At 36.7% G+C, this 24,304-nt stretch overlaps 1 protein-coding gene across 1 annotated transcript in view; it reads left to right on the plus strand.

Moving 5' to 3' along the window:
- agps (alkylglycerone phosphate synthase) overlaps positions 1-24,304 on the plus strand; it is a 58,698-nt gene that overhangs the window by 11,141 nt on the left and 23,253 nt on the right. The window contains exons 3-12 of the mRNA XM_048192840.1: positions 937-1,027; positions 1,120-1,240; positions 2,216-2,290; positions 2,996-3,067; positions 5,591-5,670; positions 12,048-12,128; positions 13,239-13,364; positions 13,492-13,600; positions 19,441-19,568; positions 22,663-22,714. Coding sequence (XP_048048797.1) covers positions 937-1,027; positions 1,120-1,240; positions 2,216-2,290; positions 2,996-3,067; positions 5,591-5,670; positions 12,048-12,128; positions 13,239-13,364; positions 13,492-13,600; positions 19,441-19,568; positions 22,663-22,714 — 935 coding nt within the window. The remainder of the gene's footprint in view (positions 1-936; positions 1,028-1,119; positions 1,241-2,215; positions 2,291-2,995; positions 3,068-5,590; positions 5,671-12,047; positions 12,129-13,238; positions 13,365-13,491; positions 13,601-19,440; positions 19,569-22,662; positions 22,715-24,304) is intronic.

The raw sequence follows: 24,304 nt of genomic DNA on the forward strand, positions 1-24,304 counted from the left end.
CGTAATGCGTGGCGCATCACAGAGCAGTGCAAGAGGAGCATTTGTGGTTAAAAAGTATGTATATTTTTATTTTTTGTAGAAAATGAGCGATGGTTTCTCTAGATAAGACTCTTATTCCTCATCTGGGATCATGTAGAGCTCTTTGAAGCTGCACTGAAACTGACATTTGGACCTTCAACCCGTTGAACCCCAGTGAAGTCCACTATATGGAGAAAAATCCTGGAATGTTTTCCTCAAAAACCTTAATTTCTTTTCCACTGAAGAAAGAAAGACATAAACATCTTGGATGACATGGGGGTGAGTAAATTAATAGGAAAGTGAACTAATCCTTTAATAGTGGTTATGACCATTGTTTAATATTTCTGTGAAAACGTAATTTTTGTTTTGTTTTATATAATGCTGTTATGTAATATCATTTTACTTTGGTATTAAATATTTAACATATATTTACACTGGTTGGTAAGAGTGTTCACCTCTTCTGTGGTGAGGTCAGTGTTTTCATAGTTGAGTGTGATGCGCTCATGCCATCTAGTGGCTGAAATCTGCACTGCTGCAACTGAACACAAGCTCATCCCACAGAATAAGGTCAGAGAGTGAGTTTGATAGATTTAATAGCTTCAATTGATTTTATTTATTAAATAGATTTAAGTTATTAGTTGTTTACAATTCAATTTAAGAACTAAAATAATAAAAGAAAGATCCAAATAGAAGAAAATAACTGGATTTTTATTTGTGTTTCCAAAAACGCCTATAATAACAGTAAAGTAGACATGAACTAGTTATTGTTAAAGTCAGCATTTACTCACATATTACATGTTTTGTATAGACTGACATGGGCAGTGCAGAGTTAGACAGTTTTGTCTGCGTTTAAGGAAACGATACAGTTTTGCACTCATGAAACCGTTTCTTTTGATGTGTGTGTTTTGTTGGTTTCAGGTATCGGTTGAGTGGGCTGATTTTACCCAGTCTGAAGGACTGGTTTGAGGGCACGTTTGGAGCCAGTTTACAGCACAAATCTCCTGCCACAGTGAGTCCAGTGTGCTTTGTCCTGCTGTGCACCAGACTCTTGTGTTGTGTGATTGTGTGTTTAATACGCCGTGTGTGTGTGTCTTCCTCTAGCCCACTCTGAATTTAACTGCAGTCGCGCCTCCCAACCTGAACGAGCCCTTCATGGAGGATCTGAAAGCAGCGGGTGTGTCCATGTCACATGATCCGGAGGACCGGGTTTTCCGAGCGCATGGTAAGGAATTTTGTGTCTGGCAGAAACTAGTTTCATTCTACAACAGTTTGTCAATTTTCCAAGCATGCATAAGAATTTTATACCACATATTTCACCCGTGGGAAATTTGTTTCATAAAGAAATTCAGAATATTTTCATGTCTTGATTAAATGTGACAATGCAAAAATGGTCCTAAAATAGGGTTTGTTTATGCAAATTATAATTATTTTATTATTTTAGTTTTGATTTTCTTTTGATTTAGAGGTGAAATAAATTCTTTTTTTTTTTTTTGTAAGATTGTGATAGAAATAAATTTGTAATAAGAAAAAATATGTATTTTTGTAGCTTAATTTAATTAAAGATTTAATTAATTTAACTTTTATATGGAAATTAGTCATTTCATTTATTATTCATTATACAGATATCTCTAATGCTCACCAAAGCTATATTTATTTGATCAGAAATACAGTAAAAACAGTAATAATGTGAAATATTATTACAATTTAAAGTAGCTGTTTTCTATGTCAATATATGTTAAAATGTAATTTATTCCTGTGATCAAAGCATCATTACTCCAGTCTTCAGTGTCACATGATCCTTCAGAGATCATTCTAATATGCTGATTTGCTGCTCAATAAACATTTCTGATTATTGTCAATGTTGCGCTGCTGCATATTTGTGCGGAAACCGTGATTTGTTTGTTTTTAACAACATTATAAATGTTTTTACTGTCACTTTTGATCACTTTAATATGCCCTTGCTCAATAAAAGTAGTAATTTCTTTAAAAAAAATCATACTCACCCCAAACTTTTAAATGGTATATTTATTAGTTTGTTAATTAGCACATTAATTCTATTACATCTTACATGGTGCCTCAAGTAAATAAATCATATTATTCAGATTGTTTATTTTGGTTCAGTTCACTGTCAAGTACTTTAGCTGGATTTTTCTGTCTTTCTGACAGTGTTTCTTCTCTCTCTCTCTCTCTTCCTCAGGTCACTGCCTGCATGAGATCTTTGCCCTGCGCGAGGGGAGGATCGGACGCGTGCCCGACATGGTGGTTTGGCCGAGTGAGTGACTGCAAAGGGTTACGATCCAGTTTAATGCGTCAGTGTGCTGATTAATATTCATGAGGACCCGCTTTAATTAGAGGGAAAGGGGCGTCGGCCATCCAGTGAGACTCTGGCTGCTCTCTGATTGGTGGATTCCTGACAGCACCCATTTCAGCATCTCTGATTAACGGCTGAGCTTTGATTAGGAGAAAACCCAAGCGGCCAGCAAATCATGTTCCTCCTCTTTATACGCCTCCGTCCAGAACATTCTCTCTCCTCTACCTCCACGTCCATCCGGTCATCCAGGGTTCACCCTCAGTCTCCTTCACACAATCCTCTTTTTCATAATCTTGAAGAAAAGTCACTGTCTCTGCTTCTGAAATGACATGTATTCACCGTCCAATCAAATCCCACTGGATATAATCACATTCCGGTTTACATCACAGTAACTGAATATTGTCTTTTACTAAGAAATGTGATGGAGAGTATTGTGTATTCTGAACCATAGGGTATTGAGACATGCATATTAATTAATCAATTAATCCTGAAAAAAAAAAAAAAAGTATTGCAATTTCCTGAAAGAGAGAAAAAAAAAAAAAACGTTAAGAAATTATACCGACCCCAAACCTTTGAACGGTACTTTAAGCGTAAGGGTTGTTTGTTAAGATGTGAAAGTGGTATGAATAATTTCAGTGTATTATAATGGTGATTTTGTTTCGGCAGGCTGTCACAGTGATGTGGAGAAGATCGTGGATCTGGCCTGCAAACACAACGTCTGCTTGATACCCTACGGAGGCGAGTACTTCCTTAAACACACACATCTGATGCTCCCAGAGGAGCGTCCAGATGCTTCTCAACATGGGTTGGAGGGTCTCTGTGAACTTTTGGTGTGAGACGCCCAATCATTCTCTCGTCTGAGATGATGATAACAGTAGTTCCAGAATATTTTTATATCAGCATCATCATCTTATATATTGTTTGTGTCATTAAGACAAGATAAAAAGTCTCTTATATATCTAGTTTGTTTAGCGTGTTTCTCTCTTTGAACACAATCAAATGAAAATAACATGAATTAAATGACAAAATGAATGTCTTTAGGTTACTTTTATTGTGAATTTACAGTTAAAGACTTATTGATGTACGCTAGTGTTCAAATGTTAGCAGTCAGTGAGATTTTGTTTTAAGAAATGAATGTTTATTAAGCAAGTTTGCATGAAATTAATGAAAAGTGACAGTAAAGACAATGTCTTTATCTCAAATAAATGTTCTTTTGAACTTTGTCAAATAATACTGGAGAAACATGTTTTGTGGAAATCATGGCTTTACAAAAATATTAAGCAGCAATATTAATAATTTCAACATTGATGATAATGTTTCTTGAGCATCAAATCATCATATTAGAATGATTTCTGAAGGATCATGTGACACTGAAGACTGGAGTAATGATGCTGAAAATTCAGCTTTGATCACAGGAATAAATTACATTTTACTGTATATTCACAAGGAAAACGGCTATTTTAAATGAAATAATATTTTACTATTTTTGATCAAATAAACGCAGCCATGGTGAGCAGAAGAGACTTTCAAAAACCTCAGACTTTTGAATGTTAGTGTAGTTTATTTAATAATTTTAACAAAGTATTCAGAACATGAACCTAAACCCATTAAATACTTATTATTCTTAAATTGTGCTTGGCTGTCTAAATGTGACAGAAAATTAGTGTTTTAACAGAATATAGTTGCATGTATTTTAATTAATTATTCAGAAAATAATTGTGGTATTTTTATTTAAAGATTTTATATGTTTACATTTTTTATTTCTAATCATAAAATGTTGTAAAATTGTGTGAAGTAGATTTGACGTTTCTGAGGAGAACAGATACTCTAGAGAGCTTCTCTCCAGATCCTTATAATACTAAACCAATCTTATGGAGTCAAATTAATGCCTTAAAGTTTTGCACAAAAATAAAGTTTTGCAAAACAAAAAAAAGAATTGAGCAATAAAAAAATGTTTTGCAAACAAAAATAAAGAATTGCAAAGGAAAAATAAAGTATTGAGCAGAAAAAAATAAGTTTTGCAAGCAAAAATAATAAATTGCAAAATAAAATAACGTAGTGCAAAAATAAAAATATAATCAATTACAAAAATCAATGACAGCTGTAATCCTATTTTATCTTTGCCACATATTTTTCATGCTCAAACCTACTAAATCATTTGCAACGCTCATTTTATTCTGCGTTTCAGTCAAGCGTGCGCTCACGATACCGGCTTTCGTTTGCGCTGCACTGTTCTGTGCGGATCTCTTTATGGCACTGGATTGACGTGGGGGTGGAGTCAAGAAACGGGGGCACGCCCCCGCGAAACACGTCATCGACAGGAGACGCAGATCGCAACAGAACAGATCAAGCATAGAGACAGAGCGCATTTATTATAATCTGAAAACCATGCCCACCGGGGGAAAAACAATCCAACCGGGGGAAAAATCAATCCAACCGTCTCCATTGACTTTGTATTGCGTGAGGCTGCCTCCTTGTCTTTTCTGACTCATTACAAAAAACAGAACAATGCCTAAAAGCTGCTGTGTGACAAGGTGTACAGCTAACAAGCTAAAAAACCCAGAAATAAGTTTTTATAAGCTGTCGACCCCAAAAAACGAATGTTTAAGGACACAAAAGTGGATACAGGCAGTGAGACAGAGCACAACAGGTCATATTACTATAAGAAAAGCATTGGAGGGGGTCGTAATTGGCGACAACATATGCTAAACAAACCAACAAAAACAAACCATTCATTATTTTTAACCATGTCAAAGAATTATTTCACCTGTCGCTGATTACGTTCCCCTCCAATGCATTTCGCGGGGGCGTGCCCCCGTTTCTTGACTCCACCCCCACGTCAAACCAGCGCCATAAAGAGATCCGCACAGAAAAGTGCAGCGCAAAAGAAAACCAGTATCGTGAGCGCACGCTTGACTGAAACGCAGAATAAAATGAGTGTTGCAAATGATTTAGTAGGTTTGAGCATGAAAAATATGTGGCAAAGATAAAATAGGATTACAGCTGTCATTGATTTTTGTAATTGATTATATTTTTATTTTTGCACTACTTTATTTTATTTTGCAATTTATTATTTTTGTTTGCAAAACTTATTTTTTTCTGCTCAATACTTTATTTTTCCTTTGCAATTCTTTATTTTTGTTTGCAAAACATTTTTTTATTGCTCAATTCTTTTTTGTGTTTTGCAAAACTTTATTTTTGTGCAAAACTTTAAGGCATTAATTTGACTCCATACAATCTCTGTTTCTGTTTCTGGATCAGGTGGTACGAGTGTGTCCAGTGCTCTAGAGTGCCCTCGTGAGGAGACTCGCTCCATTGTTTCTTTAGACACATCTCAGATGGTGAGTGTTTACAGCAACACATGCAGGCGTGACATACCGACACTCATTCAGCACCTGTGTGTGTGTGTGTGTGTGTTTATGGTGCACATATTAAATGTACATACATACAGAGCTCTCTCTGTACTGTCTACCGCTTCGTTCTGCTCTCCTTCTCCCCTCTCTTTCGTTTCTCTCTCGTGTTCCCTTCTCCGCATATTTCATCTGCTGCTCTGACCTTGGCTGGCCTGTTTTGGGGGTCATGGGGTCATCCACATGAAAGGCAGTGAGTCATAAGCGCGGTTGTTTTATGAGCGCAGTGGCGTGATTGATAGCTGAGGGGCGGAGCTAACTTTGGTTTCCTGAAGAGCATTTAACCCCTGTGGGACAAAACCAGCGTGATAGTCAGAGTGCCTGAAACACACACCAGCTAAAGCATGAGCTGTAGGGAAGCTGTGCCTGTGTGTGTGTGTTTTTGTTGTTCACTTGAGGAAATGTGCTGATTTTTCACCAGAGGAAAGCCACGATTATTACAGGTCATCACACTATGTCAGACGAGATGGTTTGCAGCGGTTTGTGTTGCTGTGGTTTACACACACACACACACACACACACACACACACACACACACACACACACACACACACACACACACACACACACACACACAAACACATACAGTGACCTCTCGGTCCTGACTCACTAAGCTCAGATATGTGGGCTGAGTTTACCGGCAGTGAACGAGTTTGACGTGTGGTTTGAGTCCTGAGAACACGCTCACAGTGCACTTTAATCTAAATCTCACTCTCTCTCTCATTCTAGCGTGTTCGAATCATTTTAACTAGTCTGTTTTTAGGGCCCAAGCGAAAATTCGCGCAGGGCCCTCTTGTTTTCTAAGGATTATTATTATTTTTTTTTTAGGGCCCAAGCGAAAATTCGCGCAGGGCCCTCTTGTTCTTCTAAGGATTATTATTAGGGCCCAAGCGAAAATTCGCGCAGGGCCCTCTTGTTCTTCTAAGGATTATTAGGGCCCAAGCGAAAATTCGCGCAGGGCCCTCTTGTTCTTCTAAGGATTATTATTATTTTTTTTTTTTTTTTTTTTTTTTTTTTTTTCCGTCTTCCGGGGCTTTTTGGGGGCCTTAACATGCTCAAAAACTCTTGAAAATTGGCACACACATTGGAATCCGCGGCCATTAGGACGCCGGAGAGGCTGGTACCCGGGCGTGGCAGGGGGGCTCGACAGCGCCCCCTTGAAAAAAGTCTGAAAATTTGGTCCATATATTAAACACGCTTGCACGTATTAGTATGAAACTCAGTACACATATAGACCTCATCGGGCCGAACAACTTTCGTGCTCTAAGTTAAACACCACGCCAACAGGAAGTCAGCTATTAAGGGTTGTTTGAAAAACGCATGCTCTGGAATTTGATATACTCCTCCTAGACGATTAATCCGATCGCCACCAAACTCGGTCAGCATGAAGTCAAGACACTGATGATTAAAAATTGCCAGGGGATTTTTGATATCTCGAACGGTTTGGCCGTGGCGAGGCAACGAATTTATGGCGAGAAAAAGGAAACAGGAAATGTGTTATAACGTCTGCATACATATATTGATCTTTATGAAACTTCACGAGTGTGTTCGTTATAGGAGTCTGATCACATGGATGTGACTATTGTGAGTCAAAGTTATAGCGCCACCAACTGGCAGCAGGAAGTGTATCACTTTTTGAAATGTTTTGAGATCACCCTCTTATTTTTACCTGATTTGCTTCAAACTTCATCAGTGTAATGTCAATACACAGCAGATGTAGACCTATGACAGGATTTTTGATATTTGAAATATTGTTGCCATGGCAACAGGTCAAACTGTAATAATATTCTTGAGTGTTTTTGAGGCTCTTAACATGCTTCAAATTGCATGAAACTCGACACACACATCAATATTGTCAACCAGTAGACATGGACAAAGCCATAGAAATGGGCGTGGTGGAGGGGCTCAGTAGCGCCACCTTTTGACAAAAGTGGGGGGTTAGTTTTTCCTACAATCACCAAACTCGGTACACATATTGTTCTCATCAAGCCGGACAATTTTCTAATTTACATTCATTAGCTCCGACCAACAGGAAGTCAGCTATTTTGGTTTGAATGTTAATTTTTTGAAAAAACAGGCTATGAATTTTATACTACTGCTCCTACAGGGTTTATCCAATTTACACCAAACTTTTTTTAACTTGTTGCTAACACATTGAAGTTGTTTAATTGCAAACGGATTTTGGATATCTCAAACGGTTTGGCCGTGGCGAGGCAACGAATTTATGGCAAGAAAAGGGAAACAAAGTGTTATAACTTCTGCATACATTAATTGATTTTGATGAAACTTCGGCTTAGTCTTCGTTGTACAAGGCTGATCACATGGATGTGACTATTGTGATTCAAAGTAATAGCGCCACCAACTGGAAGCAGAAAATGTGTCACTTTCAGCATACATTGAGATCACCCTCTTATTTTTACCTGATTTGCTTCAAAATTCATCAGAATAATGTTAAAACTTGGCACATGTAATCCTTTGAAAATGGGCAGGGAGGAGGGGCTCTATAGTGGCACCTTGTAGTGCAGTAAATGTGGAGTGAATTTGACATAGTCCTTTGATGTTTAACCGTTTTAAGTGCCTATTGCCCGCTGTGCACAGTTGCCCTGAAGCCACCGGGGTGGCGGTGCCACCGGGCTTGGGCCCGCCATCGCTGCTCGCAGCTATATTTATTATTTTTTTTTTTTTTTTTTTTTTTTTTTTTTTCCGTCTTCCGGGGCTTTTTGGGGGCCTTAACATGCTCAAAAACTCTTGAAAATTGGCACACACATTGGAATCCGCGGCCATTAGGACGCCGGAGAGGCTGGTACCCGGGCGTGGCAGGGGGGCTCGACAGCGCCCCCTTGAAAAAAGTCTGAAAATTTGGTCCATATATTAAACACGCTTGCACGTATTAGTATGAAACTCAGTACACATATAGACCTCATCGGGCCGAACAACTTTCGTGCTCTAAGTTAAACGTCACGCCAACAGGAAGTCAGCTATTAAGGGTTGTTTGAAAAACGCATGCTCTGGAATTTGATATACTCCTCCTAGACGATTAATCCGATCGCCACCAAACTCGGTCAGCATGAAGTCAAGACACTGATGATTAAAAATTGCCAGGGGATTTTTGATATCTCGAACGGTTTGTCCGTGGCGAGGCAACGAATTTATGGCGAGAAAAAGGAAACAGGAAATGTGTTATAACGTCTGCATACATATATTGATCTTTATGAAACTTCACAAGTGTGTTCGTTATAGGAGTCTGATCACATGTATGTGACTATTGTGAGTCAAAGTTATAGCGCCACCAACTGGCAGCAGGAAGTGTATCACTTTTTGAAATGTTTTGAGATCACCCTCTTATTTTTACCTGATTTGCTTCAAACTTCATCAGTGTAATGTCAATACACAGCAGATGTAGACCTATGACAGGATTTTTGATATTTGAAATATTGTTGCCATGGCAACAGGTCAAACTGTAATAATATTCTTGAGTGTTTTTGAGGCTCTTAACATGCTTCAAATTGCATGAAACTCGACACACACATCAATATTGTCAACCAGTAGACATGGACAAAGCCATAGAAATGGGCGTGGTGGAGGGGCTCAGTAGCGCCACCTTTTGACAAAAGTGGGGGGGTTTGTTTTTCCTACAGTCACCAAACTTGGTACACATATTGTTCTCATCAAGCCGGACAATTTTCTAATTTACATTCATTAGCTCCGACCAACAGGAAGTCAGCTATTTTGGTTTGAATGTTAATTTTTTGAAAAAACAGGCTATGAATTTTATACTACTACTCCTACAGGGTTTATCCAATTTACACCAAGCTTTTTTTAACTTGTTGCTAACACATTGAAGTTGTTTAATTGCAAACGGATTTTGGATATCTCAAACGGTTTGGCCGTGGCGAGGCAACGAATTTATGGCAAGAAAAGGGAAACAAAGTGTTATAACTTCTGCATACATTAATTGATTTTGATGAAACTTCGGCTTAGTCTTCGTTGTACAAGGCTGATCACATGGATGTGACTATTGTGATTCAAAGTCATAGCGCCACCAACTGGAAGCAGAAAATGTGTCACTTTCAGCATACATTGAGATCACCCTCTTATTTTTACCTGATTTGCTTCAAAATTCATCAGAATAATGTTAAAACTTGGCACATGTAATCCTTTGAAAATGGGCAGGGAGGAGGGGCTCTATAGTGGCACCTTGTAGTGCAGTAAATGTGGAGTGAATTTGACATAGTCCTTTGATGTTTAACCGTTTTAAGTGCCTATTGCCCGCTGTGCACAGTTGCCCTGAAGCCACCGGGGTGGCGGTGCCACCGGGCTTGGGCCCGCCATCGCTGCTCGCAGCTATATTTTGTGTTTATAATCCATTGTCTACTGTATTGTAGTTTTCCTTTTGCATTGTGTCTCACATTTTACTGTCTTGGGTCATATGCACATACACTGTTTTTTCTCAGGATATGAATTTGATATTTTAGGAATTACATTTCCACTAGTAACAATGGCAAATTTTGATATCACTGATTACTTAGTGCAAATATATATTCTTGATATCAACAATTTAATTGCTACTAGTAACATTGTTAATTTTTTATATCAATAATTTGGTTGTCTTTAGTGACAATGTTAGTTTCTGATATCATGAATGTGATTGTTAGTAGTAAGAAAGCCATTTTAGATATCTGAAATTATACTGATATCACAAATACTTTTTCAGATATCAAAAATGAACATTTTTACTAGTAGCAATTCAATTGTTGATATCGAGAACTGATGTTTCATCTAGTGCCAATTGAATTCTTCATATCAAAAATTGGCATTTTTACTAGTAACAGTGTAATTAATGATATCAAAAATTTCGATTTTTTTTTTTTTTTTTACTAATAAGAATTGTATTTCTGATATGTGAAATTTAGTAAGAAATCAATTCTTGATATCAACAATTGAATCTGAATGGCAGCCTATGGTGACATTTCACTAGTGAAAATACAATTGCTAAAATATCAAGAATTCTACTAATTTATTAGTTTTTACTAATGGAAATGTAATTTCTGATATCAAGAATTCATATCTTGAGAATGAATAAAAGTCGAAACGGCTTGCCATAGTTTTTGTCCTGTATTTGTTGTGTATACTAGAGATTTGCAAACCTAGTCTGTGTGTTTCCTGAATGACTGCTGTGATCGAATAGTCAGTCCTAAGGATGCTGTTATAATTAGGTGGTTTTAGAGTCATGTTCGATCACAGGTGTTTGTTGAGGGTGTTCTCATAATGGAAGAAGTGTTTCTGAACATTGATGTGTTCTTGATTTTTTGATTTGCATTGACTTGCATTTGTTTTAAAGTGCAACATTAATGTACACTGATGTGTTTTTAATTAACAAAGCTTTATAACATTCAACATATACTATAATTCAAAGGTTTGTGGTCATTTTTTTTTCTTTTAAAGAAATGAATGCTTTTATTCAGCAAGGATGCATTAAATTGATCAAAAGTGACATTAAAGACATCTATAATGTTATAAAAGATTTCTATTTCAACTATATGCTGTTTATTGAACTTTTTATTCATCAAAGAATCCTAAAACATGTATCACAGTTTCCACACAAATATGAAGCAGCACAACTGTTTTCAACATTGATAATAATCATAAATGTTTCTTGATCATCAAATCATCATATTAGAATGATTTCTGAAGGATCATGTGACACTGAAGACTGGAGTAATGATGCTGAAAATTCAGCTTTGATCACAGGAATAAATTACACTTTAACATATAATCATATAGAAAACACTTAGTTTAATTGGTAATTATATTTCACAATATTACTGTATTTTTGATCAAATAAATGCAGCAAACCCGACCACAAATTCAAATGTTAGTGTATATCCATCTCCAACATACTTTCATTCCATTTTCTCTTTTATTTTCAAAAATTGGACTGCATTTAGCGAGCTCAACCACTCAACTCTGTTACCAAGATTTTGTTCTAACCCTGTTACCAATTCAGGTTTTTCTCTGTTTAATCGTGATGTTTTTTTCTGTGTTTATTGTTAGACAATAACAAGATTAAACAAAATGTTTCTAAATATACTTCGAAACCCTCATTTAAACTATAACTTGAAACATTTTGGTAACAGGGTTGCAAAAATAAATAAAAACGGAAAAAAAAAATTTTTTTTAATAGTTTGTTTCGAACCTTATTTTACCCTATTCATGTGTAAAGAGTTCTCATCTTGACTGACAAATGTTACAACGAGAGGATTCCCTGAGTGACCTGTTGTCTTCTGCTATTTGTTCCTTTTGTTTAGAACCGAATATTGTGGATTGATGAGAAGAATCTAACGGCTCATGTGGAGGCTGGAATCATCGGGCAGGATCTGGAGAGACAGGTCATTGATCCACACACTGATTTCACAAACATTTCAGTGCAGAGCAAAGAGCTTTCTGCCCTTTCCTAAGTATTTATGTATATGTGAGTGTGGTTCAGGTATTCCCTAAATGTCCCTGCAAGGATAGTAATACCAGAAGTTGTTGAGCTTATGGGGACATTTTTGGTCCCCATGAAGAAAACTGCTTTTAAATCAAACTAAGTGATGTAAAAATGCAGAAAGTTTTCAGTGATGGGTAGGTTTAGGGGTAGAGCTAGGGTTAGGGAAGAGAAGATACAGTTTGTACAGTATAAAAATCTTTATGTCTATGGAAAGTCCCTTAAAACATGGAAACCCGACATTCATGTTCATGCTGACGGGTAAAAACAGGCCGTTTGCTTGTGTCTTCCTGTCTGTCCACAAACACACAGCAGATGGTCCCATCAAACTAATGTCGAAAAATGGCACTGGTGCTGCTGGTGTGGTGTAGTATTGTGTGTGTGAGATGCATCACAATCAGCCCATCACAGTGTGTGTGTGTGTGTGTGTGTTGGTGTGAAGGGATGCAGGACAGATGGTGGAACATTAAAGTGTGTTTGTGTCTCTCGGGGGTTTGCTTAATAAAATCACAAGGAACGTGTGTTTTATCTGAGGCTGATCAATAAGTCCATCAGCTCTCTCACAGGTATACGGCTGTCACGCTCACACCTCCATATTGAGAGTCTGACCGCAGGAAACGCGTCTGTAACGCTCCATAAGGCTTCTTTATCCAGAAATGCATTTCCTGTGAGGCTGTTGTGTTTTATTGACAGTCACATTTTATTATGAAACTGACATCGTGGATGCTGATTGGTCAATACAGTGATCCAGCTGTGCTAAAATACATGATGTTGTAACAGCGATGATGTTCAACATCTGTTCACCAGCTGCTTTGTTTATCCAGGGTTTTTTATATATAATTTTTGTTGCCCCAAGCAAGATTCAGATTTGTTTTACGGTGAAATCCACCTTTGTGTTTCAAAAAGAATGCAAATCACTTACAAACCCCCCCTGTATGGTAGCGTTAGACCACGTGGCCATCAGGGGTCCACTAAATCTCTGAGGTTGTTTGTGTTTTGTCTGTGTGTGTAGTTGAATGAGCATGGTTACTGTACGGGCCACGAGCCGGACTCCATGGAGTTCAGTTCTCTGGGCGGCTGGGTGGCGACGCGCGCCTCGGGCATGAAGAAGAACATCTATGGCAACATTGAGGACCTGGTATGTCTACACAAACATACAAAGCTCATTCAAAAGTTCACCCCACACACTTCAGATGCGTTTTATCCACGTCAATCTTGTGAAGTTGTAGGTCCTTCATGTTACCTGTGATCTGGTGTGTTCCCAGGTGGTGCATATAAAGATGGTGACCCCTAGAGGAGTGATTGAGAAGAGCTGTCTGGGGCCCCGCATGTCCACTGGCCCCGACATACATCACTTCATAATGGGCTCAGAAGGTACGGACACATTGTGTGTGAGGAATGTATCTGAAATGTCTCAAGAAACCTCAAGAAACCTTGAATCTCAAGAAACCTGTCAAAAACATGTCAGGGTCATATTTCACCTCAAAGATATACTTTGACATTTCTTGACTATTAAAGGGATAGTTCACCCAAAAAATAAAAATTCTGTCATCATTTACTCACTCTCAAGTTGTTCCAAACCTGTATGAGTTTTTTTTTTCTTCTGCTGTACACAAAAAAAGATATTTTGAAGAATATGGGTAACCAAACAGTTGTTTGGACCCCATTGACTTCCATAGTATTTTTCAAAATATCTTCTTTTGTGTTCAGCAGAAGAAAGAAACAACTTAAAGGTGCCCTAGAATGCTTTTTCACAAGATGTAATATCAGTCTAAGGTGTCCCCTGAATGTGTCTGTGAAGTTTCAGCTCAAAATACCCCATAGATTTTTTTTTAAATTAATTTTTAACTGCCTATTTTGGGGCATCATTAAATATGCGCCAATTCAGGCTGCGGCCCCTTTAAATCCTCATGCTCCCCGTCCACAAGCTCTCAACTATAAAACAGTGCATAAACAAAGTTCACACAGCTAATATAACCCTCAAAATGGATCTTCACAAAATGTTCGTCATGCATACATCAGATCATGTGAGTATAGTATTTATTTGGATGTTTACATTTGATTCTGAATGAGTTTGATAGTGCTCCGTGGCTAAAGCTAACATTACACACTGTTGGAGAGATTTATGAAGAATGAAGTTGTGTTTGTGCATTATACAGACTGCAAGTGTTTAATAATGAAAATAGTGACGGCTCTCTTGTCTCCGTGAATACAGTAAGAAACGATGGTAACTTTAACCACATTTAACAGTACATTAGCAACATGCTAACGAAACATTTAGAAAGACAATTTACAAATATCACTAAAAATATCATGATATCATGGATCATGTCAGTTATTATCGCTCCATCTGCCATTTTTCGCTATTGTTCTTTCTTGCTTACCTAGTCTGATGATTCAGCTGTGCACAGATCCAGACGTTAATACTGGCTGCCCTTGTGTAATGCCTTGAACATGGGCTGGCATATGCAAATATTGGGGACGTACATATTAATGATCCCGACTGTTACGTAACAGTCTGTGTTATGTTGAGATTCGCCTGTTCTTTGGAGGTCTTTTAAACAAATGAGATTTACATAAGAAGGAGGAAACAATGGAGTTTGAGACTCACTGTATGTCATTTCCATGTACTGAACTCTTGTTATTCAACGATGCCAAGGTAAATTAAATTTTCAATTCTATGGCACCTTTAAGGGTGAGTAAATGATGCTTTTCAGTGCGTGAGATTGTCCTGTTTTGTTGTTGTATGAGTTGTTAAAGCTTCGCCCTCATCTGGAAAGCAGGTGTGTTTTTGCTCACACCCAAAAAGTTACGTTTTTTAACATGCTATAAAAAAATTATCAGTGGAGTATTTTGAGCTAAAACTTTGCATATTCACTCTGGGAATCAGAGGCTTATCTTATTTTCTTTATGTAAAATTTCTCAATTCCATCTTTTTATTTTGAGGTGAAATGACATGTTTTTGTTTGCAATTGTGCTTCAGGTGACCTGAGTTTGAATCCCAACTTGTGGTTCTTCCTGATGCTGTCCCCTAAATAATTAAATAAAACAATATCTAAATAGAGGCAAACAATGGCAAAAAAAACTGCACCGACTAAAGCCTAAAGTGTACTTCAGTTTTGACGCACATGCTTAGCAAATGCATACAACTGAACACATAACCTTTCAAAGTATACTTCATTTGATGGCATGCTTGAACACAGGCACTCGACACATGCACACTAGAAAGTTTCATCCTCATCCAGTGTCTGCGCTATTTTTAGGAAGCCTTTTTCCGCCACGGAATAAACAAAGGTGATTGGGACTTTTTATCTCACAATTTTGACTTTATAATTTTCAACTGCAACTCTGATTTCAGAATTCTGCAATTCTGTAATTCTTTTTCTCAGAATTGTGAGATAAAATGTTACAATTAACTTTTTTTAATTTTTTTATTCTGTAGCGGAAACAATCTTCCATATGATTTCTTTCAGAAGTTACGATAAAAAATATCTTTGTACTAATTTAAACTAGAGTTGCAAATCTCTAAATCCCTTCACACAGATACTTGTGGGTGTCTGTTGTTGTGTTCTCCAGTAGTTTATTGTTCCGTCTATTTCGGTTTCATTTTTAACTATGAAACGATGGGCCGAGCAAGTGTCGCCACCTCGTGGACAAACTAAGTAGGGCAAGGAGCATGCTTACAAAGTGTGTGCAGTTAAAAAAAAGAAAGAAAAAAGGGCTACACACGTATTATGGTGATGCTGACGTTTACATGTACTGTATGCATACTCTACTGTACACGTAAAACCAAAGTATGCTTTGGGCCGGTAGATGCTTTGAATATCTCAGTCTGAAGTATCTTGTCACAGTGCTTTTGTATTCATGACAACGAGCATTTCTTTCTCTGGATTAAGCAGGTTTAATCATGAGTCTTCAAGGATTCATTAGATTGAAGGTCAGGCACAGATTCTCTAGACTTCAGTTTGATGACACAAAGCATCCTCTTCTCATTGTGCACACTGAAGTTGTGTCTCTGGTAGTGATAAGCAGGCTAAAGGGTGTTTGTACTGAATTGTGTCAGTCACTTTAGGATTTCAAAAACAGTCCTTTTTATCAGAGAGAGTCGTAACGCAAAGTTTTTGTTGTACTGGACTTTATCTAAGGTCATATTGCCCTATTTGGGACTCTCACAGAGCATCCCAAAGTCTTGTCCAGTCTGCATTTTTTTTTTTCCTAGGCAATAACCATACAGTTATACAGCAAGAGACTGTCAAACCAACATGTAAAGTGACCAGCCACAATTAATTTTGTGTCATTTAGAGGCAGATACATCTAGATGATACCATGGATAATTAAGCAAATTAAGCTCTTCTAGCAATGAACCTGTAGTTTACCTCAAATAAAACTTGAGACTGAGACTATATTTAGGTGTCCCTGTTAGCCAGTAGGGGGCGGAGAAACATGTTTAGCTTAGTGTATGACATGTGGTAATGTTTCTCATACATACATACAGACTCTCCTCAGAGAGGGCAACAGGTCAGAAGTATGTGCTTGATATTTTTCACGTGCCATGATTCTGTTTAAAAGTATCAACCTTATTCAAAGGAAATTAATTTGTCTCTCTAAAAATTCATTAAGCCATTCACGAAGCCCTGAAGTGATGAAAATGGGCCATAACCATTGTATTTAGCAAAATGTTCTGCAGCTTTTTACGGCTCATATGAATTCTTTGTGGGAGGATGATTGTTTCCCAGGATTAATCTGCATTAATTAAACATTCATGATTCCATTAGGAGGGACATCTGGCTTCTTTAATGGCTTTGTAATGTCAGGGGCATTTAGCTGCTAAAGAAGGACACGTTTCACCTTTTCCCCTCTGACACGCTAAAGTTCAGATGACAGAATTATTGTTGTTGTTTTTACGGCGGTCAGGAGATCTTTAGAGGTGTGTGTGTTTGATGGTAAAGCGGGTTTTTGTAATGTTTAAAGGAATATCCGTACTGTACTGGGATGGTGGAACAGAAGTTCAGTATTTAACCTGAACCCATCCTTGTTATATGCAGTGGTTGTATGATCACTGTAAAAAATATCCTGTTAAATTTATGATAAAAAAACGCACCTGTTGTTGCCAGAAATTCACAATCCAGTAAAAAAAAAAGAAGACAATACCAGAGAGATAATATTTCAGGGGATGGTATTTTTTAAACTTTGTAAACATATATTTCATTAAATGATATAATGTTAATATATGAAGATACTTGAACTACCAAAAACTGCTTTGTACCTTAAAATGACTTACTACCATAATAACACACGTGGTACAGTAGAAAACCGCACGATGAATCAGTTCCTTGTAAATGGCCTGTCTTTAAAACATGGTCAGTATTTGTATATAAATAAACAAAAATATTAACTAAATTGTAATAAAATAATCCAATTTACATTACTGATAACAAAAATAAGAAGAAACAAAACAATTGAAATGTAATCATATATGATGTGTGATTCAGGAAATGTCCTGATATGACAGTTCATAGTTTTTCATTTCCAAAAACCAAAAATTTGACAGCATTTTAAAGTAAAATTACATACTGTAAAATGTGACATTAAACCAGTTACTTTTACTGTTTTTCTCCTTATGGTAATTCATAGTTTTTACTTTCAAAAACCAAAAATTTGACAGTATTTTACAGTAAAATTACATATAATGTGATGTTAAACCATTTAATTTTGCTGTTTTGACACTGTTAATTATATGGCAATTCATAATTTTTATTTCCAAAAACCAAAACATTTTAAAGTAAAATTAAATGCTGTATAATGCAACATTAAACCGTTTTCTTTTACTGTTTTTCACCATTAATTATAGAGTATTTCATATTTTTTCTTAAAAAAAAAACAAAACATTTTGACAGTATTTTACAGTAAAATTACAAATGCGATGTTAAACCAGTTATTTTTACTGTTTTTCTCCATTTGGTAATTCATAGATTTTACTTCCAAAAGCCAAAAATTTGACAGTATTTTACAGTAAAATTACATATAATGTGATGTTAAACCATTTAATTTTGCTGTTTTGACACTGTTAATTATATGGCAATTCATAATTTTTATTTCCAAAAACCAAAAATTTAAAATAAAATTAAATGCTGTATAATGCAACATTAAACCATTTTCTTTTACTGTTTTTCACCATTAATTATAGAGTATTTCATATTTTTCTTAAAAAAAAACATTTTGACAATATTTTACAGTAAAATTACAAATACGACGTTAAACCAGTTATTTTTACTGTTTTTCTCCATTTGGTAATTCATAGATTTTACTTCCAAAAGCCATAAATTTGACAGTATTTTACAGTAGAATTACATATAATGTGATGTTAAACCATTTATTTTTGACTGTTTTTCACTATAAATCACATGGTAATTCATACTTTTTACTTCCAAAAACCATAGATTTGACCATATTACATATTACACAAGTAAAATTACATATGATGTAATGTTAAGCCATTTACACTGTATATGGTAAGGTAACTTGCAGTTAAACCAGGTTTTTACTGTAGCATTTTAGTGCAGAAAGTGAAGGGTGAGGATGAGTGGCGTTTTGATGCTGAGGTATGTTCTGCTCATAAAGCTTCATCCAGCATACGGTCTCAATGATGGGTCGTATAAACTCTCCACAGGACTGTTACACATTCATATGTGTTCGCTTGCTTTGGGCTTTCGGTAATGAGTCTAGAAGCCCAGACTCAGAGCAGCAGACACAGGGTTTCCCGCAGGGGTCAGAGGTCACGCTGGTTTGGGACAGGAAGCCTGCTGCGCCGGGCCCTCGGTGACTCTGCTCTCCCCCCAGTGTGTCGTTTGATACTGACCTGCTTTATGTCACAGAACGCACAGTCTGTAAATCTCTTTGCTTCCTTTTGTAGTGGGAGAAACTTGAGCGTTCAGGTGAAAATGAACATGCAGATCTCCTGCAGAGAGTCAGGGGCTCCTTTCATATGTGTGTGTGTGTGTGCTGCGAACAGCTCTCTGACTGATTAAATCCTTTGGTTGATGTTAAGGACTATTCAAATACAAATCGCACACATTTTTTAGCCCTTGTGTTTGTTACAGTAATAGTGAATCAGATCAAACCTCATTTGAAAACTGCTGTGATGCTCTTTATGACCACAATGCTCCCGTCTGTTCACACTCATGCCAATGGTGTATATGTGTCTCACTCCTTAGGAACTCTGGGAGTGGTGACTGAAGTTACAATGAAGATCCGACCCATTCCTGAGTATCAGAAGTACGGCTCTGTTGTCTTCCCAAACTTCCAGCAGGGTGTGGCGTGCCTGAGAGAGGTGGCCAGACAGGTCAGTACAGGCCTACATGTGACTGATTAAAAACTAACCCCGCTGTGGTCAGGCTAACTTCATTTTCTAGTGATATTCTGTTAGGTTTCAGATTTTATAATGTGTGTATATCATTTTAATATGCTAAATTGGTGCTCATGAAATCACCATGCCTTATATAATGTGCTGAATTCACTATGTACTGTACATTTGACAACTGTTATCACATGTATTTTCAAGAAAAGCATCGTTTTGAAGATATGTGTGAGTACACTATTACAAATTGTGAGGGTTTTTTTTTTTTTTTTTTGCAGTGATGCCATAGAAGAAACATTTTGGGTCACTTTTCAGTGATCAGTTCTTAAAAGAACCATTTTTATTGAGCGTCAAGAACATTTTAATCTGAATAACTTTTTTCCACTGTAAAGAACCATTTGTGGAATGGAAAGATTCAATGCATGTTAAAGTTTCTTCATGGAACCATCAATGCCAATCAGTGTTAAAGGATTAGTTCACTTTCTAATTAAATTTTCCTGATAATTTACTCACCCCCATATCATCCAAGATGTTCACTTCTTTCTTTCTTCAGTGGAAAAGAAATTAAGGTTTTTGATGAAAACATTCCAGGATTTTTCTCCATATAGTGGACTTCAATGGAGCCCAAACGGATGAAGGTCCAAATTACAGTTTACAGCGATCCCAGACGAGGAATAAGGGTCTTATCTAGAGAAACTATCGCTCATTTTCTAAATTTTTAAAAAAATTAATAACCATAAATGCTCATCTTGCTCTCCTCTTCTTCTCTATTTGAATTCCAGCAGTGTAGATGCTGCTAAGTGTATTACTGCCCTCCACAGGTCAAAGTTTGAACTAAATTGTCAGATACAATATGCTAGTGCAAGTATATAACAATTAGTTCAAACTTTGACCTGTGGAGGGCAGTAATACACTTAGCAGCATCTACACTGCTGGAATTCAAATAGAGAAGAAGAAGAGAGCTAGTTCAAGATGAGCATTTATTGTTAAAACTTACATTATTTATTTATTTATTTTTAAGAAAATGAGTGATGGTTTCTCTAGATAAGACCCTTATTCCTCGTCTGGGAACTAATTGTTTAAAGGATTAGTTCACTTTCAAATGAAAATTAGCCTAAGCTTTACTCACCCTCAAGCCATCCTAGGTGTATATGAATTTTTTCACAGATGAAAACGAGATAACTAAATAAAAACCAGTTTGTGATGACAAAATCTATAACAAAAATCGATTGACCTTTTCGTCAGCAAATAAGAACGAGATGAAAATGTTATGGACGGACGATTTTGGGAAGAGATTCAGTCACAATTAATCTCTTTGATCTACCTGGCGGATTAATAGCTTGGATGCATCAGGATATTTATTAATATTTCTCTGATTGTGTTCATCAGAAATAAGAAAGTCATATACACGCTCAGTATCTTTTAAAACATTAAAAAAAAAGAAAAAGAAAAACAGACAGGTATAAATTTCATATTTGATGTCAAGGAAAACAAGGCCATTTGTAAACCGTAACGATCCCCGTGAGAACGCAAATAAATGTAGAATACAGGGCTCGACGAAGGACTGCATGATGGCCCGGGACAATTGACAGAGTTTATCATGCATTTGCACCTGTTTGTGCCAATTTAAACAATAAAGCAATTTTAAATTATCCAAACACAAGAAGACGTGAAAGAGATCTCAATTCGGGACGGTGCACATACATGAAACGCTCACACAGAAAGCCGCCTCTCTGACAGCGCACGAGTACTGAATTGAGTTTTCTTTTATGTCTTATCGTGCTCGAAAGGGCAAATACACACAAAAATACACATCCTAGTGCCTGTTTTGGTGAATATTCATTTAAACAGTCGGTTATGTGATAGTAAACTGTTGGGAACTGTTTCACTGGATCCGTGCATTAGTTCTTAAAGTGACAGTAGTCTAATAAACTGCTGTCTGGGACCTAAATGTAAACTCAAACAACAAAAGATAAAGAGAAAATCACTCACTGCTCTTGACTGAATAACTTTAGTATCTTTAATAAGGATTTATACAAGGGAGACAATGCATGCACTGTTATTTTACGTTTGATTATTCAATTTCTGTAGGTATAAGGTAGTATATCTTACCTTAATACTATACCTGTATCTTTATTCCATTGTATTTATTTGCTCTTTTTTTGTTTCTTATTAACTGACTGTTAGATTTTAGTTGACTAAAATGTAATGATATATGCCTCCAGTTTCACAGACAAGGCTTAAGCCTCAGACTAAAATGCATGTTTGAGCTGTTTTAACTGAAAGCAACTTGTACTGAGATATCTTGAAATATGTCAGAGCCATTGTTTTTCTCAAGATTCACATCAGTAATGTTTTTTTTTTTTGTTGTTGTTGTTGTTTTTTTCCCAAGGCACGTTTATAAAAGCTACTTAAATGCCCTAATTAAACTAAGGCCTAATTCTGGCTTAATCTAAGCCCCGTCTGTAGAACCAGGCCTTAGTTGACTAAAACTAGACTAAAGCAAAAAAATTCAGATGACTAAAACTAAATGGCATTTTATTCAAAAGATTATGACTAAAACTAAATGAAAATGAAAATTTGCTGTCAAAATGAAGACTGATGCCGGTAAAGAAGCTTTATTGAAGAGTGCATGTTGAATGAGGCGGCGTTTGAACCCGGAGCTCTGCTCAGACTCGGGCTAATGGCCTCAGATCTGGCCTTCTCATTAGTCTGTGCGCTGCTGCTGATGTAGCCGTTATTGATGAGCGCAGTGTTGGCGTTCTGTACAGCACTGCTTCTTATTAGTCCATAAACAAACTGTGATCCAAACTTAAAATGAAATTATTGATTATGCTGTTCAGGACCTACACTGCTCCTCCATCCGTTTGTCTTTGCCCAAGGCTGCCTTTAAATAAAACGGGTTATATTTTAATTGGAATATCATCTGTACTGTAGGTGTTTCCTAACAACAACAACAACAAAAATACTGGCTGAGCAATAATAATGTTAATAAAAGTGTAGGAGAGGCTCATTATACGCCTCTATCTATTAATCTGTTTCTGTCTGAGCTTATTTCATTTCTTTATTCTCGTTTCAGAGATGTGCTCCAGCGTCCATTCGGCTAATGGACAACGAACAGTTTCAGTTCGGTGAGTTGCGTTTTTCCTTCTAATCGGATGCTTACTTTTTCTACTTCTGAAATAAAAAAGATATTTTGAGGAATCGCACAGCTCTTTTACTATGACAGTTCATAGTGGTGACGACTGCAAAAGCAGAATTAGTTTATGTAACGCTTGTGAAGTCATACGATAGCATTGTGTGATTTATTTATGAGCGGTCCTATAATGCTCATTTACAGGTTCATGATTTTGTTTATGGGATCACTAAACTCACTCTCTCAGAAGAACCTTCTCAAAAAATCAGCTTTTTTCCTGACTTGTTTCTGTCTCAGAGGGAATTCAAGTAATCCTTATAGGTGCATCTCAATCTGCTCCCTAGTTCACTAGTCAGGGCACATAGACACAAACATGCATCGCTAGGCAGGTAATGAACATAATCTAGCTAACATTTATCGTTTATTTACAGCTTAAATGTTGCACGTATATATAATGAGCATTAAGTGTCTTTAAATAACATTAACAAATGATAGAATAAAGATATCAGCTCTGCTGTTGTTCATAAATACCAGTAGTGATGAGGGTGTTGTCACGTCGCCGGAAATAGTCATCAGTGTCCCAATGTGTGTGTCCTTTCTTGTCCTTACCAGTGCCTGAATTCATTTTCACGACCTAGGAAGCTGATTGAGACGCACCCCATATGTCTTTTAGTTTTAGTAGTATATGTGATGTGTTTAATTTCTGGGATCCTCGGAAAGTGTTTTACAAAGCAATCCGGCCAGAATGAAGGGAAAACGGTGAGGCGTGGGAGTGCAGGGTGTGTTGTCATGGTTACAGTGCTGAACTTGTGTGTTGTGTGGGCTGATCTCAGATCAGAAAGGGACTCTCTCAGCAATAACACAAACCTCAGGAAACTGCTGTAACATAAGAAGCAGTGTCTTGTAACTCGCTTTCATGTTCATGTATATAGTATATGGTTTTTTAAAGGTGTGGAGTGTGTAATTACACAAACAATTATGATCCTGAACACACTGAACACTCCCTGCAGCCCAACAGGCGTGTCTTTCTGAAGGGTGGTTAAATATTGTAGTTATATAAAGGCAAATTAGAAACTGTCATTTTCAAAGACAAAACATTACTGCTGGACCAAAAAAAAATCATATTTAATATGCAGTTGCTGATTAATTTATCTACTGAGCTACAAAATCCCACAACTGACAGTGTTAATTTTGACAGCAAATTTTGATTTACTTTTAGTCATAGTCTTTTGACTAAAATGCCATTTATTTTTAGTCATATTTTAGTCATCGGAAATTGTTTTTGTTTTAGTCGACTAAAATCTAATTTAGTTAAATTGTAATGCATTAAGTAATAATTTCTCTAATAATACACATATCCTATACACTGATATAGGTACATCTGATATTCCCAAAACTGTTTATGTTCACCCAACTGTACTTTGCCCAAACAGTTTTTGACTGTTCAAGTGCAAAAAGACATGAAAGAGCAAAATTCAGTACTCTTCAGGGATTGACACACTTATCATTGAGGTACTATTATAGTTTTCTTTTTAAATGTTTATTAGATTTGAGTTTGTTTTTCTGCTTTCATTGTAATTTCAGT

This window comes from Megalobrama amblycephala, linkage group LG6, assembly GCF_018812025.1.
Source record: "Megalobrama amblycephala isolate DHTTF-2021 linkage group LG6, ASM1881202v1, whole genome shotgun sequence".
Lineage (NCBI taxonomy): Eukaryota > Metazoa > Chordata > Actinopteri > Cypriniformes > Xenocyprididae > Megalobrama > Megalobrama amblycephala.